We start from the raw sequence: 19415 nt of genomic DNA on the forward strand, positions 1-19415 counted from the left end.
GAAACAAATCAACACCCCTGTGCTGATTAGCATTGAGATCAAACCCCATGAGTGACTGCTGCACTTCTGGCTATATGAAGAACCAGTGGAAGAGAGGAAGGGAGTGGGGGGGTGGAGAGAGGGAGGAAGGGAGGGAGGAAGGCAGGCAGGCAGGCAGGCAGGCAGGCAGGCAGGCAGGCAGGCAGGCAGGCAGGCGGGCAGGCGGGCAGGCAGGCAGGCAGGCAGGGAGAGTGGGCAGGCAGGCAGGCGCCATGCAGGCAAGGCAGGCAGGCAGGCAGGCAGGCAGGCAGGCATGGCAGGCAGGCAGGAGGCAGGCAGGAAGGAAGGAAGGAAGGAAGGAAGGAAGGAAGGAAGGAAGGAAGGAAAGGAAGGAAGGAAGTAAGGAAGGAAGGAAGGAAGGAAGGAAGGAAGGAAGGAAAAAGAAAAAATTAAATCCCAGATTAGAAACATGGTAAATGATGCCAGAAGTTGTTTTAAATGTGTTTAAATGTTTACCTCGAGCTTATAAAAAGAACCATTTTTGATATGAGCCCATTTTTACTAATTAAAGGGTCTGCTCCCTACCACACAGTAACATCCCTATCCAATGGGTCTTTAATTTTTTTTTAATAAAGGCAGGCATTTGGAGGTGTTCTGTTTTCCTAACTATGAGCGTTAGCTGCTGGATAAGCAAACTCACAATGCTTTTGTAGCCTTCTATGCTGACAAGTATGTTTGTGAGAAATCATTCATTTGGACCCCTACTCTATTCCAATAAGTATTAACCAGTTTGATATTTTACATCAATCATATAGGGATAATTAGATAGACAAGTTCTTATAGTGGGCCTCAAACTTTATTGTAATGTTAACTACTTGTTTAGCAAGTTAGGAGGCTTACTTGTGCAACCACAAGGATGCTGACAAAGATCTCCAGCCTATTTTGCATAAATTCTATTTCCAAACCCAGGGTGGGTAGGATGTCTTGATGCTTTGGAAAGTCCTCAAACTTATTTTTTGTATTTCCAGACCATTCTCTCTTTTCCAACATGAGCAGGTGACTACTTATGGATACTTAGTCAGTGGAGATGCCCCAATGCTTTACTAACCCAAGACACCCTGCGCCACCCCCCCCCAGTAATATGTCATTTTTGGCCATCAAGGGCCAAAAGATTCTGTATTTCACCATGCCTCTTTTGCATATTTGGGTATCAAAACCTATAAAAACAAGGTCCTGGAAGGAGGAGGGCTCTCAGGTTGTGAGGAAGCTCTGGTGTCCACTTCCTTAGAGGGGACCATGGACCCTTTAATAAAGTGCCATTGGCTCAGAGCTCTGCTTAGTCTATTGTATTGTAGTTTGGACAGTTTTAATCCCCTTATATTTTTACTTCTTTATCTCAATCCATCCCTTATACATATAAAACCAGTCTTTTTAGCATGTAGGTGCTGGGCTTCAGAGGAGTCAGGCAAAAACAAAACATTGTAGTCACTGGATATGATACAACTTTATAACATTTATTATCCATATTGAGGAATAGCAGTCAATAAATAGTTTTATATTTACATACTTAAAAGAACAAAAAAAGTTAATATGAGAAATTTGAGATTTATTCTGTCCATTACCTTTCCTTTCAGCCTGGATCTACATTTTTCAGCAAAATTGGCTAAAATCTTTCTGATGTGCATTGCTTAATAAGACTGTATATCCCTAACATTTCTTTCCATTGTGAATTCTTTGATGATGATTGATTTATTTGTTCTTGAAGAAGGAAAGTCTTATAACAAATACTACATGCATATGTTTATAATAGGATAAATTCTCATGTCAAACCAATCCTGTCTTCTGATGGAAGGTATTTCTATAGTCATAGGATTTCTCTCCACCATGAATTGTCTGATAATGTCGAGTAAGTCCCGTGCTCCAGCGAAAGGCCTTTCCACATTCGTGACATTCATGTGGCTTCTCACCAGTATGAATTCTCTGATGAGCAGAAAGTCCTGTCCTCTGATGGAAGCCCTTCCCACACTCAAGACATTCATAAGGTTTCTCTTTAGTATGAATTTTCTGATGTTCAGTAAGTCCTGTCTTCTGATAGAAGTTCTTTCCACATTGGTCACATTCATAAGGCTTCTCTCCAGTATGAATTCTCTGATGTCGAGTAAGTCCCGTGCTCCAGCGATAAGCCTTCCCACATTCATTACACTGGTAAGGTTTCTCTCCAGTGTGAATTCTCTGATGTTGAGTAAGTATTGTACTCCTATGGAAGGCCTTCCCACATTGATTACATTCATAGGGCTTTTCTCCAGTGTGAATTTTCTGATGTCGAGTAAGCTGTGTGCTCCGGCGGAAAGCCTTCCCACATTCCTTACATTCATAAGGTTTCTCACCAAGATGAATTCTGTAATGGGAAGTAAGGGATGAGTTGCAGTTGAAGGATTTTCCACATTTAGTACATACATAAGGCTTCTCTCCAGTATGAATTTTCCGATGGCAGGTAAGATGTGTGTTCTGTCTAAAGGCTTTCCCACATTGTTTACATTCATAAGGTTTCTCTCCTGTATGAATTCTCTGATGTAGAGTAAGAGCAGTGCTCTGAGGGAAGGCCTTCCCACACTGATTACATTCATAGGGCTTTTCTCCAGTGTGAATTTTCTGATGTCGAGTAAGCTGTGTGCTCCGGCGGAAGGCCTTCCCACATTCCTTACATGCATAAGGTCTGTCACCAAGATGAATTCTGTAATGGGAAGTAAGGGATGAGTTGCAGTTGAAGGATTTTCCACATTTAGTACATACATAAGGCTTCTCTCCAGTGTGAATTTTCTGATGGCAGGTAAGGTGTATGTTCTGTCGGAAGGCCTTCCCACATTGTTTACATTCATAAGGCTTCTCTCCTGTATGAACTCTCTGATGTAGAGTGAGAGCAGTTCTCTGTGGAAAGGCTTTCCCACATTCCTTACACACATAAGGTTTTGCTCTAGTATGGATTATCTGATGTCGAATAAGTCCTGTCCACCAGCGAAAGGTCTTCCCACATTCTTTACATTCATTAGTTTTCTTACCACGATGAACTTTCTGATGTCTAGTAAGTTCTGTCCTTTTACGAAAGGCCTTCCTACATGCCTTGCATTCATAAGGCTTCTCTTCAGAATGAAATCTCTGGTGTTCAGTAAGTCTTATGCTCCTAGAGAAAGCCTTCCCACATTCATTACATTTGTAATATTTCTCCTTATTGCTTTTCTGCCTCTCTAGCAGGATGGCATATTCCAAGGCTTTACCTGATTTGGAGATATAAGAATAACCCCTTGTGAATCTTTCATGGGATAATACTTCCATTAAAAAGGTACAACGTGAAGATGGTGGAGGAAAGGCAGTAAGCTCTTGGAGCTCTTGACACAATCACTCCAAAAAAATGCCATAAGACAATTCCTGGAGCAGCAGAACCCACAAAAGGATGGGTCGAGATAATTTTCCAGCCAAAGATGGCTTAGAAGTTTGGCAGGAGGGGTCTACTGTACTGGGGTGGGAGTAGAGTCCAACCCCATGGTTGCACTGACATGGATCCAGCCCTAGGCAAGTTATGCCAGAGAAATTTACCCCCAGAGCCTCCGAATCAGTTGCAGTACCAGTGTCTTCTGGAACTAAGCTCATGGTTGGGTGAGAGGGCTGAGCAGTTGGCTAGGGGGAGGCTACAGGGGTCTCTGCCGGAGCTTAGAAAGAATTTGGTTTTTCTACCCAGCTGCTGAGAGCCAGGGAGCAATCTTGAGTGGTAAGTCCAGGTGGGGGAGGGGGGTCAGGCTTGCCAGAGCTTTCAACCCATTGAGACAAAATTTTGTTTCCTGGTTGAAGAGCAAGTTGGCCTGGGGTTATTTAGAGACCAAAGCACAGGCCAGGCAAGTAAAGAACCTGCCACTCCTTAAATCATACCACCTTGGACCCCCTGAAGTTTGGGACAGTGCACAGGCTGGAAGCAGTGTTCCACTTTAAGAAACAGTTAAAAGTCAAGAAATAGGCAAGGAAGATGAGCAGACAGAGAAAGATGCAGACCATAGAAAGTTTCTTTAGTGACAAGGAAGATCAAGGTGCACCCTCAGAAGAGAATAGCAACATCAGAGCTCCTACATCCAAAGCTTCCAAGGAAAATATGAATTGGTCTCAGGCCATAGAGGCACTCAAAAGGACTTTGAAGATAAAGGAAGAGAGGTAGAGAAAAAAAGAGTGATGCAGGAAAGGCATGAGAAAAAAGTCAGGAGCTTGAAAAGTCAAATGGAAAAGTTCTCTGAAGAAAATAATTGCCTAAGAATTAGGATTGAAAATAATGGAAGCTAGTGACTTTATAAGAAACCAAGACACAATAAAGCAATTCCAAATGAATAAAAAAAAAATAGAGGACAATATGAAATATCTTCTTGGAAAAACAGCTGACCTGGAAAATAGATCCAGGAGAGATAATTTGAAAATTATTGGACTACCTGAAAACCATGATCAAAACAACAGCTTAGACATCATCTTCCAAGAGATTTGTCAGGGAAAATTGTGCTGATATTCTAAAAACAGCAGGTAAGATGGAAATTGAAAGAATCTGCCAATCACCTCCTGAAAGAGATCCCAAAATGAAAACTTGCAGGAATATTATAGCCAAATTCCAGAGCTCCTAGGTCAGGGAGAAAATATTGCAAGCAGCCAGAAAGGAATAATTCAAGTATTATGGAGCCATGGTCAGGATAGGACAGGATCTAGCAGCTTCTACATTAAAGGATCCAAGGGCACAGAATATGATATTCTGGAGGGCAAAGGAATTGGGATTACAACCAAAAATCACCTACCCAGCAAAATTGATTATAATCTTTCAGGGGTAAAAATGGGACTTTGATGAAAAAGAGGACTTTCAGGTATTTGTGAAAAGACCTGAACTGAAACAAAACAAAACTAAAAAAAGAGCAGCTAGGTGGCATAGTGGATAGAGCACCGGCCCTAGAGTCAGGAAGACCTGAGTTCAAATCTGGCCTCAGACCCTGGGCAAGTCACTTAACCCCAGTTGCCTTACCCCCAAAAAACCAAAACTAAAACTAAACAAAAGATCTGAACTGAATAGAAAATTTGACTTTCAAATGCAAGACCATAGAGAAGCATAAAAGGGTAAACAAGAAAAAGAAATCACGAGGGATATTAAAAGGTTAAACTGTTTACATTCCTACATGGGAAGATGATACCTCTAACTATAAGAACTTTCTCAGTATTAGGGCAGATGATGGGAATAAATTTAGACAGAGGGTAGAGGTGGGAATTGATTATGAAAGGATGATATCTGAAAAGCATTTATTTTTGTTTATCTTTTTTTTTTCTGTGGGGTGTTCAGGGTTGGGTTGCATGCCTGGGGTCATGGAGTTGGTGAGTGTCTTGTGTCTGAGGCCAGATTTGAGCTTGGGTTCTCTTGGGTCCAGGGCGGGGGCTTTGTCCACTGTGTCACCTAGCTGTCCCATGATGACATCTTTAGGGTAAAATTGAGGGGGGAGAGGATTGCAGTGCGGGAGGGGGAAAGGGGAGAGGTAGAATGGAGTTAAATCCAACATGAAAGAAGCAGGAAAGGGCTTATGGAGTGGGGGGAGACATGGGGAGGAGCAGGGCAGTGAATGAACCTTACACTCATCAGAATTGTTTCAAAGACCTTACTCTCACCAGAGTTGGCTCGAGGAGGGAATAACATACACACTCAATTGGGTGGAGTAATCTATCTAACCCTGCAGGAAAGTAGGAGGGGAAGGGGATAAGGAGGGAGGGTTGGGGGAGGGGTTAAGTCAGAAGCAAAACACTGTTGAGGACGGAGAAGGTGAAAGAAGATAGAAAATAAAGTAAATATCACGGGGGAGGGAATAGAATGGAAGGAAACAGTTAACAATAGTAATTGTGAAAAAACTTGACATAGAGGCAAGAGTAATGTAAGATGGTGACTGGTGGATTGGTGATTATTGGAGGAAGATGAGAATTGATCGGTGAGGATTAATTAATGGTGAGGAGGAGGAATGATGAAGATAAGGACTGATGGATGATGATCGATGATGACAAAATGGACGGTACTTTGCTGGGCTACTGTGAAGAAAATTCTTTGTCAGGTATAAGGAACTATATAAATGTTATCTATTACTGTTGTTGCAATAATCAACTTCATAGGTTTATTGTAAGGAAATCTCTCTAAAGTACTATATAAATGTAGTTCACTATAAAAAAAATGATGAGCAGGATGCTATCAGAAAGACCTGGAGGGACTTGCACGAGCTGATGCAAAGTGAAATGTACTGTATACAAAACAGCAATATTGTGAAATAATCTGCTGTGAATGACTTGATTATTTTCAGCAATGCCATAATCCAAGACAACTCTGAAGGTCTTATGAAAAATGCAATCCATCTAGAAGAAAGAACCGATGGTATCTGAATACAGACTGAAGCATAATTATTTTTTGTTCGTTATCTGAAGTTTTGTTATTGTCTGTTTTCTTTCACAACCTGGCTAATGTGGAAATGTTTTTCATGACTGCTCATGTATACCTTATATTGAATTGCTTGAGTTCTCGGTGGGGGGGGGAGGGAAGGAGGAAAATCATTTGGAACACAAAGTTTTTTAAAAATTGATGTCAAAATTTGTATTTTACATGTAATTTGGGAAAATAAAATAAAGAATTAACTTTTAAAAAAAGGTCCAACTCTGAAGGTGACTGCATTCTCTCTAGCCTACTTTCAAAATCTGAAAGAAATTTACAAGTGTAAACATCTCCTAGTGTACCTGTAATATACTTAATACTATCTTCTGTTTGCTCCATCAAGAAAAATCACTTCAAACTTTAAAATATAGACAAGACTGTATCTGTAGAGCCATTTATAATTTACGAATAGCCTCCGACTCCAAATAGTACTCCAACAAAGAACCTACTATGTTAAGCACGGCAGGTATTGAATTTTCCCAAAGAGGAAATTGAAGCAGAAGGTGATTGAATAGTTCACCAAAGGTAAACTGCTGACACACACATGCCACTGCTGGAACTCAGACCCAGGTCTTTTGGTTCCAAGGCCAGGGCTCTTTTCCACTATGTGATATCTCCCAAAACAATAGTGGAAACTTCTTATTGTCAAGACCAGTATTGGGACCAAAATGTAAGAGGTGCAGGAGGTCACTTTCTGAATGAATATTTGAACAATTAAAGTTGTTCCAAGTCAAATGAACAATCCCACAGAATCCGAATGTTACCTCCAGAAGAGAAAATACTGATTATCTAGAGCAACTCCTTTACTTTGTAGGCAAGGAAACGGAATCCAAAAGAACTTCTGTGACTATGCAAACCTCAGAGTAGAGCCCAGGAGAAGTGTCCACCCAGTGATCACTGTGCCATGGGAATGAGGTGACAGGGAAGGAATTCTGATGGCTACTTGCACTGAAATTACCTTAGAAATATCAGTAAGTTACACAATAAGTTTCAGGAGTTATATCGATGTTTACTATTAAACCCGGAAACAATAGGAATTGCTGTAATTTTCTATACAAGAGAATGAAGGACGCATCAAGGGAGGTGACACATGATAAAGACTGCTGGGGGTGGTGGAGGGAGGGCTTGTTCAACCTGGGACTGGAGGAGTGACCGGTGTCAAAATCTGGGCCTTGGTTCTTCTTCTGTAAAATGAGGGGATTGGGCCAGACAGTCACTAAGGTCCCCTCCAGCCCCAGACCTGGGTTCTATAAGCACTTATTAAGGGCCCACTATGCCCCAGCACTGGACTCATCACTGGAGAGGCAAAGCCCTCGACAAACTTAAGCTCTAAGTAAATGCAAAGTCATTTGGGGAGAACAGGAAACAAGGGAATCAGGAAAGTCCTGAGGGAGGTGGCCCTGGGGCTGAGCCTGGAAGGGAGTCTGGGCTTCCAAACATGATTTTTTTTTTTTTGGTGAGGCAATTGGGGTTAAGTGACTTGCCCAGGGTCACACAGCTAGTAAGTGTTAAGTGTCTGAGGCCGGATTTGAACTCAGGTCCTCCTGACTCCAGGGCCAGTGCTCCATCCACTGCGCCACCTAGCTGCCCCTGAGTCTGGGCTTCCAATGGGCAGAGGTGAGGAGGAAGGGTGCCCCAACCACTGAACAGGCTCGGTGGGGCCGATGGACTATCCTGTGACCAGGCTGTCCAGAACACAGAGCTGAGAGAAATTAATACTGTACTATTACAGTAATGACTGATCATTAACTCTGAGATCCGCCCATTCCTGACGAGGACAGGCAGCCTCTTAGGGGCATGGCTGGCTGATTGATGGAACTTGCTCCTTAACTTTGGGTGGGGCTGACTAGGAGCCCTAATTTCTTTTCTCTTCCTTTTTTTTTTTTTTTTTGGTGGGGCAATGAGGGTTAAGTGACTTGCCCAGGGTCACACAGCCAGTAAGTGTTAAGTGTCTGAGTCCAGATTTGAACTCAGGTCCTCCTGAATCCAGGGCCGGTGCTTTATCCACTGCACCACCTAGCTGCCCCTTAGAAGCCCTAATTTCTATTGAGATATGAACAGAATCCAGTCTTGGGGAGGAACCCCTTGTCCTTGGTTCCCTCTATTAGAGCCTAGGGCAGCTCAGCTCAAGAAGGAGAGAAGTAGCTGCAGAGGCCAGGATACAGATGGCTTCCCCCTGCCCAGATGCCTTGAGGCTGCCGGGTCTCATGATCAAGCCAGTCCTCAGCAAGTGGAGCTCAAGACTTTTGGCCCACCTCCTCATTAAGTGCCCACCAATCAGGGATGATTTTCACTTGTTAGGAATTTAAGGTGTTTCATAGTTTCCCTTGGCATCTGGTTACCAAGAGAAAACACTGACCATTAATTTATTGATTGCCAGCTAGCCTAATTAACAAATTGATTGTTAGTTACCCAGAAACTCTGTCTCTCAGGGTTTGGCCTGGAAAGGAAGGCTGGGGCCTTCTGGGAAGGGCATGGCTCTGGAGCAGTGTGGAATGCCGTGGTCAGCCCTGTCCTGGAGGTCCTGTGTGTGGGGAGATGGCAGGCCCATGGTGGGGTGAAGGGCAGTGAGGCTCTACCCCAGCCCCTCCCTCAGTTCTTCTCCAAGGGTCTGGGGGAGCTTTGAGCTGCCCAATGGTGTAAAAGTGCCACCCCTCGAATGACAGGCTGGGGTGTCTGTCGTCTGTAAGGACCAACCTACCTGGCTTTCCCTCACTCACCTGGACAGCTGGCTGCTGGGGCCTCTCCCTCAGGCGCCCAAGGACCTTCCGTGTGCTCCAGATGGTAAATCACCTCTGGTTTGGAAGCTGTCAGTCCTGCTCATGGAAATGGGAAAGTGCTGCCTTCAGAGAGACACCCCAGCCAGAACCCCTGCCCCTTCCTCTTTGGGGATACCCACGAGGGATCCCAGAGGGTGGGACGATGGACCCTGAAGGACACGAAATTGTTGGTTCCCAAATTAAATTCCATCCCACAGCCCCTGGGTATGGGACTGGAGATGAAGGCCCTGCCCTGCATGAGGTGAGAATTTCAGTTCTCAGCTGGTCCTGCTTTGAGGACCCTCCGAGTGAGAGTCTTCAAGAAGCAACCTCCTGCTTCCAGTCCTCAGAGAGAGGGGAACCCACTTGGAGAAGTCTCACATGGAGAGTTCCCCAAAGGGGAGGCTCCCACTTGAAGAGTGCCCAAAGGGGTACTAGGCAGAACTGAAGTTCTTACCTCTTACCAGAGGGGAGAGCCTTCATCTCCACCAATAAGAAGAGAGTCCCACATGGATGGGCTTGGGGACAGAGAGGGTAGAGGGGAAATGGTTCACAGGATCCATTGAAGCTGATGTGCCCTAGGTCCTGCTAAGAAGATGGGGAAGTCTCATGCCTACAGGCAGCCACCCTGGTATTTGGGGAAGGGTCTTTGACCTGAGGGAACAGAGAATGGAGGAGGTACAATCTCAGGCTATAGAAACAAAAGACCTTTCACAGGCACGGATGAGGAAACTGGTCTCTGCCTGACAAATGATAACTGTTAAAAACTGAACACGGCCCCGGATATGCACTAAGGAAGGAAGCACAGGTGGCCAATGGGCAGATTCTCAGGCCCAGAGAGGCCGTCCTTACCCAGGCAGACCAGGTTTTGGTAGTTCTCCAGCATCACATCCCTGTACAGCTCCTTCTGGGAAGGGTCCAGGTCTCCCCACTCCTCCTTGGTGAAGTCCACGGCCACATCCTTGAACGTCACCAATTCCTGAAACAGCAAATGTTTGTATATATACATGGCATATGGCCTTGGAAGAAAAGGTGAAGATGAAGAGGAATTCTAAGGAGTGGAGCTCACAGGATTCAGGCCTCAGAGTGTCCTAGTGGCAGCTGGGTGACATAATGGATGGATCCCTGGGTCTGGGGTCAGGAAGACCTAGTACAAATCCTTGTAAACAACATAGAGCTGGATTCTGGTTTCTAATCCATTATGATATCTGCTTCCATTTTGTGAACAAGTTCATCCCATTCCCATTCATAGTTAAGATTACCAACTTTGGGGCAGCTAGGTGGCGCAATGGATAAAGCACCGGCCCTGAATTCAGGAGTTCCTGAGTTCAAATCCGTCGTCAGACACTTGACACTTACCAGCTGTGTGACCCTGGGCAAGTCACTTAACCCCCATTGCCCCGCAAAAAAAAAAAAAAAAAAAAAAAAAGATTACCAACTTTGCATTTCCTTCCATCTGATTTTCTTTTGTTTATTCTTTTTTGTCTCTTTACCAGGTTTCTCCTTGAAAATCTGTTTTGTTTTTGACCACTGCCTCCCTTAATCTGTCCTCCCTTTTATCATCCCTCCCCCTTTTTTGTCCCCTTCCCCTCCTACTTCTCAGCTGGGTATGATAGATTTCTACACCCAACTGAGTGTGAATATTCTTCCCCTTTTCAACCACTTCCTATGAGAGGGTCAAGCATTGCCCACCCACTCCCATTTCCCGCTCCCTGTAAAAGGTATTCCTTGTGTGCCTCTTTTGTGTAATAATTACCCCCATTCTTCTTCTCCCTACCCTCTTCTACCTCTTTCTCACCCATTCATTTTTTTTTTTTTTGCAGGGCTACGAGGGTTAAGTGACTTGCCCAGGGTCACACAGTTAGCATCAAGTGTCTGAGGCTGGATTTGAACTCGGGTCCTCCTGAATCCGAGGCCAGTGCTTTATCCACTGCGCCACCTAGTTGTGCCCACACCCATTCATTTTTTAGGAGATTATTTCAAATTAGTCAATGCACACCCATGTCCTCTGTCTATGTAGAGTCTTTCTCATAGTCTGAATAATGATAAAGTTCTTAGGAGTTAAAAATATCTATCATCGTCCCATATAGAAATATAAACAATTTAACCTTATTGAGTCCCTTATGATTTCTCTTTTATGTTTACCTTTTTATACTTCTCTTGAGTCTTGTATTTGAAGGTCAAATTTTCTATTCAGCTCTGGTCTTTTCCTCAAGAATGCTTGAAATTCCTCTATTTCAATGAATATTCATTCTTCCCTTGGAGGATTATACTTAATTTTGCTGGACAGGTTATTCTTGATTATAATACTAGCTCCTTTGCCTTCTGAAATATCATATTAGAAGCTCTCCACTTCTTGATTGTGGTAGTTGCTAAACCTTGTGTGATTTTGACTGTGACTCCATGGTATCTGAATAGTTTCTTTCTGGATGCTTGAAATATTTTCTCCTTGACCTGGGAGCTTTAGAACTTGACTATAACTTTAGATCTTTTTCAGGAGGTGATCAGTAGATTCATTCAATTTCTATTTTACCCTCTGATTCTACAATGTTAGGGCTATTTTAAAATTTCTTAAAAGATATTGTCCAGGGGTGGCTAGGTGGCACAGTGGATAAAGCACTGGCCCTGGATTCAGGAGTACCTAAGTTCAAATCCGGCCTCAGACACTTGACACTTACTAGCTGTATGACCCTGGGCAAGTCACTTAACCCTCATTGCCCTGAAAAAAAATATATTGTCCAGGCTCTTTTTTTTTTTTATCATGGCTTTCAGGGAGTCCAATCATTTTTAAAATTATCTCTCCTGGATCTATTTTCCAGGTCAATTGTTTTTCCAATAAAGTACTTCACTTTTTATTCTATTTTTGTCATTCTTTTGATATTTTAAATTATTTCTTGATGTTTCATAGTCATTTGCTTCTATTTGCTCAATTCTAATTTTTAAAGAATTTTTATCTTCAGTTAACTTTTTACCTCTTTTTTCACTTGGCCAACTGGGCTTTTTCAGGAGACATTTTTATCAGTGAAGATTTGTACCTCTTTTACCATTTGGCTAAATTTATTTTCTAAGGTATTATTTTCTTTAGTATTTTTTTGTATCTCTTTTACCAACCTATTAAGTGTCTTTTCGTAATTTTCTTGCATCACTCTAATTTCCCCTTCAATTTTTCCTCTACCACTCTTATTTGATTTTTTAAATCATTTTTTAGCTCTTCTAGGAATTTTTGTTGGGCTTGTGTTCAATTCACATTTTTTTTTCTTTGAAGTTTTGCTTGGGGGCCGCTAGGTGGCACAGTAGATAAAGCTCTGGCCCTGGATTCAGGAGGACTTGAGTTCAAATGTGGCCTCAGACACTTGACACTTACTGGCTAGTCACTGGGCAAGTCACTTAACCCTCATTGTCTTGCAAAAAAGAAGGAGGAGGAAGAGGAGAAGAAGAAGAAGAAGAAGAAGAAGTTTTGCTTGTAGCTGTTTTGCCATTATCTTCTTATGAGTTTGCGTCTTGATCTTCCCTATAGCCATGGTAGTTTTTTATCATCAGGTTTTTGTTGTTATTTATTTATTTCCCTGCCTATTTCTTGATTTTGAACTGTATTTTAAAGTTGAGCTCTGTTCCCCGGGTAGAGGGGACTTTCCCAAGCTTTGGCCTTTTTCACATTGCTGTTTTCAAAGTGAGTTCTGGAGGTTTGGAAGTTTTCAATGCTTCTGAGATGGTGTGATCTCTGCTTTCCTGCTCTGTGCTCTGGTCCTTATACAGTAAGGGCCCCTGTTCCCTTAGGACTACAAGCACTCCTCTCTGGCCTAAAGCTACCGCCCAAAACTGCAGATGGGCAATGGAGCAGCCAAACAGCTCTGGGTCCTGCACCCAGGGCTAGAACAGGGATCCCTTCTAATCTCTTTCTGACCAATTGTCCAATCTCTTTTACTGTTCTTTGACTGCTGCTGCTGCCAAAGCCCTCTGATGGTGTTGAAAGCCATGTGAGCTCTTGGCCAGTTCCCACCCTGGTGTCACAGGCCTCTCCTGCCAACTTCCTAAGTTGTTTTGAGCTGAAAAAATGACTTACTTTGACCTTTTGTTGGCTCTGCCACTCCAGAATTCAACTTGATGTATTATTTTAAAGCTGTTTGGAGGGGAATATTGGGAGAACTCAATGGTAGTGCTTCCTCTACTCTACCATCTTGGCTCCACCCCTAGAAGTCTCCCCTTATTTCCTTCTCATGGCTCAGCAGAATCAGCCTCTGCCACTTTTTGAGGAGCATTATGGGCAGAGCCTTTGCAGCAGGGCGGGCAGTGGATGTTCTGGTAGCGGCACTTCAGGAAGAGGCAATCTTAAGACAGGCCCCCACCAAACTGCTTATGCTTCTGTCATGGACGTGTGGGTGGTGGTGGGGACCTCTTTCCTGATGGGCTTGGTTTCTTGGGTCACAGGATAACTGAAGCAAACCGATTCCTAACTGGAGAGGTCAGCCAGTATTTAAAAATGAAAAAAAGCAACCCTCCCACTTACCAGGGGAGCCCTGGAAGGCAGGAGTACAGAGGCCATGGCTTTACTCAATGCTTTCACCTACAGGAGAATTCAGAGTCTTCAGCTGTTGGCCCTGGGGAGGAAAAAGCAGATATCTGAGGACCCAGCCCTGCCTATCCAGGCCCACCCTTCTGACCAACCTAACCAGAGAGAGATCAGAGGAAGCTCATGGACTGAACCCAGCATCACAGAGAGAGCACCTACTAAGCGAGAGGCACTGGGGATATGAGAACAGAAACAAAGTAGTCCCTGTCCTCAAAGAGCTTCTATTTTTTAACCTGTGTCAGACAAGAAGGAAAGATATTTACGGAAGGGAGAGAATGCTAAGCTCTGGGGTGCAGGAGAGTTTGCACCTGAGATGCACTCTGAAGGATGGCAAGAACTCTAGGAGGCAGAGACCCAAAGTCATTCACAACCAGTCATTAACCAAAGGTCCAATGGCCTTTTCCCAGCCCTCATTCTCCTTGACCTCTCTGCAGCCTTTGACACCCTTAGTCACTCCTCCTGATTCTATCTTCTCTCTGGGCTTTCGGACACTCCTCTCTCCTGGTTCTCTGCCCCATCTGACCGCTCCTTCTGTCTCCTTTTGTTTCATTCAGGTCACATCCCTTGTGGGGGCTGTCTGGGACTCTGTCCTGGACCCTGTGTCCCCCAGCCCCCTTCTCCCTCCTTCTATACTATTTCACTTGGTGACCTCATCAGCTCCCATGGATTCAATCAATTATCATCTCTACTCTGGTGATTCTCCAATCTACTTATTGATCCCTAACTTCTAACTTCCAGAGTGCCTTTAAGACATCATGAATTGGGGCAGCTAGGTGGTGCAGTGGATAAAGCACTGGCCCTGGATTCAGGAGTTCCTGAGTTCAAATCCAGCCTCAGACACTTGACATTTACTGGCTGTGTGACCCTGGGCAAGTCACTTAACCCCCATTGCCCCTCCCCCCCAAAAAAGACATCATGAATTGGGTGACCTGTAGACATTTTAAACTCAGCATGAACAAAACTGAATTCCTCCTGTTTCCCCCCAAACTCTCCCCTCTTCCTAATGTCCCTATTATTATGGAAAGCATTCTCATCTTCCCAGGGTCACAATCTAGGCATTATCCTTAATATCCTTGACTTCACACTCTCTTGTACCCCTGATATCCCATCTGTTGTCAAGCCCTGTCATTTCTGCCATTATACCGTAGCTCTCAAACACCCCTTTTCTCTTCTCTGACACAGCCACCAGCCTGGTGGTGCTCTGGCATCTCTGGGCAAGCCCTCATTACCTTACTCCTTAACTACTGCAATGGGCTTCTCATTGGTCCCCCTGCCTCAGCTCTCCCCACTTCCACCCTTGACATCCGGTCAAAGTGATCTTCCTAAAGCCCAGGAATTCTAAGAGCTCCTCTCACTTCCAGGACCAAATCCTGTTTGGCATCAAGAGCTCCTCATACCTTGCCCCTCCCTCCTCTTCCTACACGTAATCACCCCCATGTCCTCTCTGATCCAGTGCTCCTGACCTCCTGGCTGCTTCATGAACAAGATCCTTCATCTCCCAATTCCAGGCATTTTCAATAGCATTCCCCTTTTCACCCCTGCCCCAATCCCATCCCCCAGGTCTAGATCTCTCTCTTTCTCTCTCTTCCCTCTCCCTCCCCCCCTCCTTCCCTTCCCCCCTCCTTCTCTCCTCTCCCCCCACCCCTGTCTGTCTGTCTTTCTTCTCTCCTCACCTCCATTTCCCAGCTTTTCTGGCTTCCTTCAAGTCTCAGCTAAGCCTTACCTTCTATAACAAGCCTTCTTCATTCCCCCCTCCCCTTGATGCTGGTACCCTCCCTCTGTCGGTTGTTTCATATCTTTCTCGAATAGAGTTTATCTGCACCTTGTTGTTTACATGTTGTCTTCTTGTCTCCCCCATTAGTCTGTAAGTTCCTTGGGGCCAGGGACTCTCTTTTGCCTTAGTGCCCTGAGCAGTTAGCACAGCGCCTACACATTCTTGTTGTTCAGTTATGTGCCAGAGATCCTGGAGTGTTTGCCATTTCCTTATTCAGCTCATTTGACAGATGAAGAAACTGAGGCACACAAGGTGAAGTGACTTGCCCAGGAGCACACAGCTAGGAAGTGTCTGAGGCCAGATTTGAATTCAGAAAGATGAGCCTTCTCACTTTGGACCTGATGCTCTATTCATGGCACCACCTAGCTGCCCATAGTAGGTGCTTAATAAAGGTTTACTGACTGACTAAGGTAAGCAGTGAATAGCTTCAGGCATAAGGAGAGGGGTAGAAATGAATGGAGGCAAGAGATGGGAGGGATGGCCAGGTCAGAAAACACCCCCTAGTCCACTTTGGCTGGGATATTGAGTAGGTGAGGGGAGTCATGGGAAATGAATCTGGAAACAAGCTGAAGCATCTCCACTTGTCCTAGAGGCCACAGAGAACTGAAAGATTTTGAAGGGAGGACACTCTATGTGTCCCCCTCCCCCCGTGGTTCTGCAGCAGATCATTTTGGCAGCTGCGTGAAAGACAGATTCGGGAGGGAAGACACTGGAAGTTCAGAGATGAGTGAAGAGACACGAAGAGCACCTGACCCAGGGCAGTGGCCACATGAGCACAGATGGTAACCGATTGTCATGGGAGGGTTATGGGCCCCGGTTACCCCAACTGTTCTCTGGGGAGTTCAAGGAACTTTTTCCTTGAAACCTCAGGGGTTTTCCCTTGAAATCAAGTGGGCCTCTCCTTGAACTCAATCAAGGACACACACACCCAAAAGAGGTAAGCGACAAGCATGCTCCAGGACCACCACCCTGCATTCCAGCCCTCCTGAGCACCTGGATGAGGTAATCCAGGAGAAGACCACCTGGAACCGCCCACCAGCAGACTGCTTAGACCCATCAGGACAAAGTTGATGCCCACCACCAGATCGCTCACGAGGGATTCCTCCTACCCCAGTCCCTCACCCAATAAGAGACTCTTACCCACCCCATCTAAAGCCTGTAAAAGGGCACTCCCTGAGCTAGTCAGGAGGAAAGCGTTTTGTTTCTGCAAAACCTTCCTCCTGGCCAGTTTCCCTTGTACCCCAATAAACCTGTTGTTTTATTCCTAATTAGGTCTTTGCGAGAGTGTAACTCTTTACAGAGGAACCCTAAGGCCCCATGTGCTTTCTCCCCATATCATGATGAAAGATGTTGTTGAGCTGAAAAGACGAGCCTGGGAATTGGTGGGATTGGGGGAGGGGGGGAGGGGCCAAGGCAAGGAGGACTCCAAGGCAATGACCAAAGGAAGTTTGTAGGAAGAGAGAGAACGACTCCAGCTTTGGAAATGAAGGTGAAAAGGCAGAGAACCGAGGGTGGGGCTGGAGGAAGAAGGGAGGAGGAATAAAACGTTAACAGAATTGGCCAGCTGTAAGTGGTCTCAGCAGCTATCTAGAGAAGGAAGGACAGGGAGAAAGACAGAAGGAAAGGTAGATGGGGAAAGAGGTGAGGACAATGCATGAAAAAGACTAGAAAAGAAGATGGGGAAGAGGACAGAAAAAAAGAAAGGAGAAAAGGTATAGAAATGAGGAGGGGAAAGGCAGGAAAAAAGAGGAGAAAGGTAAAGAACAGGAAAAAGAAAGAAAAATGGGGGGAGGAGAGGCTAGACTTGTGGAGAAGGGGAGTTTGGTGTTTAAAGCTCCACCCACTGGCTCCACTTCATCGATGTGGCCAAACTGCCCCCCCGCCCCCCCTCCTGCCCCGTGCTGGCCCCACACAGGGCATTCCTTCTCCCTTCTCCAGGCTTCTGCATAAGCTATGCCCCCTGCCTGGAACACTCTCCCTTCTCCCTCCTGAAATTTCTGACCTCCCTTCAAGGCTCACCTGCAGTACCACCTATGACAGGAGACCTCAGTGCCCAACATGTCATTGGTGCATTTCATAGGAGTTTAATAAGTGTGTGTTGACTGAATAGTGAAGATCACAACCACGCACTCTAAGGACCATGTAAAAAAGAACCTCTTTGGCAGTCATGGCAACCCTACCACCCCTCCCAGAGTCATGCTTTTTAAACGCATCAAATAAAATACAGAACAAAGAGAGCCAAGGGTTAGGGAAAATGAGACTCATTTTTTCCCATCCAAGTTCTTGCATCCTCTTGAAGTCTATCCACAGGCTTATGTTAAGAATCCCTCCTGGGGCAGCTAGGTGGCGCAGTGGACAGAGCACCGGCCCTGGAATCAGGAGTACCTGAGTTCAAATCCGGCTTCAGACACTTAATACTTACTAGCTGTGTGACCCTGGGCAAGTCACTTAACCCCAATTGCCTCACTAAAAAAAAAAAAAAAAAATCCCTCCTTCAAAGGAATTGTGGGTATCCAGGGTGGAAGAGGCCCCCGAGGACAGAAGCAGGGGGCAAATTTGGGCTGAAAAAAAGCTTCCTTTTGTGTTGTTTCCCCCCATTAGATTGTAAGCTCCTTAAGGGCAGGCACTGTCTTTATATCCCTAGCACTTAGCAGGCAGTAGACACTTAATGCATGTTTACTGATATTCCTCCAGTAGAGGCTTGACCTCCAATTTAAGGAGTCCCAAGCCAAAGATGCCTTCCTTCATCCCTCTCCAGGCAGAGCTGCTAGCTCATCATCCCCTTTTCTCCTCCACTGTATGCATTGGCTTCATTAGAATATAACCTCCCTGAAGGCAGGGCTTCTATGTGGCGTAGGAGCCTCAGCACCTGGCACAAGCGCTGCCAATGCCGACTCCCTGTGGCCCTAGGCTAAGACAACAGCTCCTCCGGCCCAGATTAACTGCCTTTCACAAGGGGCGCCTACTCACGGCGACACTGCCCGGACAGGGCATCCTCTCCCATCACCGAGCCTTTGCCCATGTGCTCCCCCACGCCCGGCATGCCATCCCACCTGCTCACTGCTGCCTTTAAGAATGCCCTCCTACCGGCGGCCCTTCCTGATTCCCCCATCACAACGTCTGCCCTAAGTGGAGTGCGAGCTCCTCCAGGGCAGGGGCTGGCCCGCATTTGGTATCCCCCACCCCCAGCCCAGAGGAATAAAGGTTTGTCGATTGAATGCTGGAGGGTCACTTCTTCTGGGGCCTGGCTAAAGGAACTGCATGAGGCCCCAGCACCAAGGAAAGGGGGGAAAGGATGGATGGGGCAGCCCTGGAGGGAGGAGCCAAGGAGGATAGGAGGAGGAAAGACACAATAGAGGGAACAGCCCGGGCAGTGAGACGCCTCTGATTGGGTCTCAGTGCTAGCCCCACCTCCGCGATGTCCAATGAACGCTTCAGTTTGGGAAGGGGGCATGACGAGCGGGCTGAAAGGGAGTGCGCATGCGCAGCAGTGGCTGGGCTGCCTCTCCCAGCTGACTGCTGGAAGAAAGGAGGCTGAGAAGGATGGCTCCAGCGCCTCCCGCTCCTCCCCGACACGCCCACCCGGCCCTACCTCTCTCAGCTTCGGGGGTCTTCTGGCCTGGCCCGGCTACGGACCTCGCGCTGAGCCGAGGACTGAAGGGAGCTGAGGCAGCGATTAGCCGTTCGCAGGTGGACGATCTCAGGGAGGGCCTGACTTCCGGTACAAGAGAGTCCCACGGGGATGCGGCCACAAGGGTTTCTGGGAAACGTGGTGCCGAAACCAGGCGCTGGCGGTGCGCATGCCCCGCGGAGTCCCCGCCAAAGCTGCCCGTCGGGAACGGGGAGACCTGCTCG

At 45.9% G+C, this 19415-nt stretch overlaps 1 protein-coding gene across 4 annotated transcripts; it reads right to left on the reverse strand.

The window, feature by feature from the left end:
- Positions 1-1506: 1506 nt before the first annotated feature.
- On the reverse strand, positions 1507-19290 carry LOC122734566 (zinc finger protein 420-like). 4 transcript variants are annotated; one of them, XM_043975472.1, is made up of 5 exons: positions 19153-19274; positions 13724-13814; positions 10069-10195; positions 9178-9273; positions 1507-3254 (listed from the first exon to the last, which is right to left on the reverse strand). In XM_043975472.1, exons 2-5 carry the CDS (start codon positions 13757-13759, stop codon positions 1804-1806), a joined length of 1710 nt encoding a protein of 569 aa, XP_043831407.1. In that variant the 5' UTR covers positions 13760-13814; positions 19153-19274; the 3' UTR covers positions 1507-1803. The 4 variants fall into 4 exon arrangements, with proteins under 4 accessions (XP_043831407.1, XP_043831408.1, XP_043831411.1 ...); XM_043975473.1 differs by lacking the exon at positions 19153-19274 and adding an exon at positions 15609-15662; XM_043975476.1 differs by lacking the exon at positions 13724-13814 and having other exon boundaries at positions 19153-19290.
- Positions 19291-19415: the final 125 nt, after the last annotated feature.

Source organism: Dromiciops gliroides, chromosome 1 (genome assembly GCF_019393635.1).
Source record: "Dromiciops gliroides isolate mDroGli1 chromosome 1, mDroGli1.pri, whole genome shotgun sequence".
Lineage (NCBI taxonomy): Eukaryota > Metazoa > Chordata > Mammalia > Microbiotheria > Microbiotheriidae > Dromiciops > Dromiciops gliroides.

Excerpts from the sequence above, each read along its gene's own strand:
- LOC122734566 (XM_043975472.1), bottom strand. The coding sequence starts at position 13,759 with ATGGCCTCTGTACTCCTGCCTTCCAGGGCTCCCCTG. Across the intron at positions 10,196-13,723 it reads TGCCTTCCAGGGCTCCCCTG|GAATTGGTGACGTTCAAGGA; the intron begins GTAAGTGGGAGG and ends TTGCTGTTTCAG. Across the intron at positions 3,255-9,177 it reads CCCAGCAGCCAGCTGTCCAG|GTAAAGCCTTGGAATATGCC; the intron begins GTGAGTGAGGGA and ends TCTCCAAATCAG.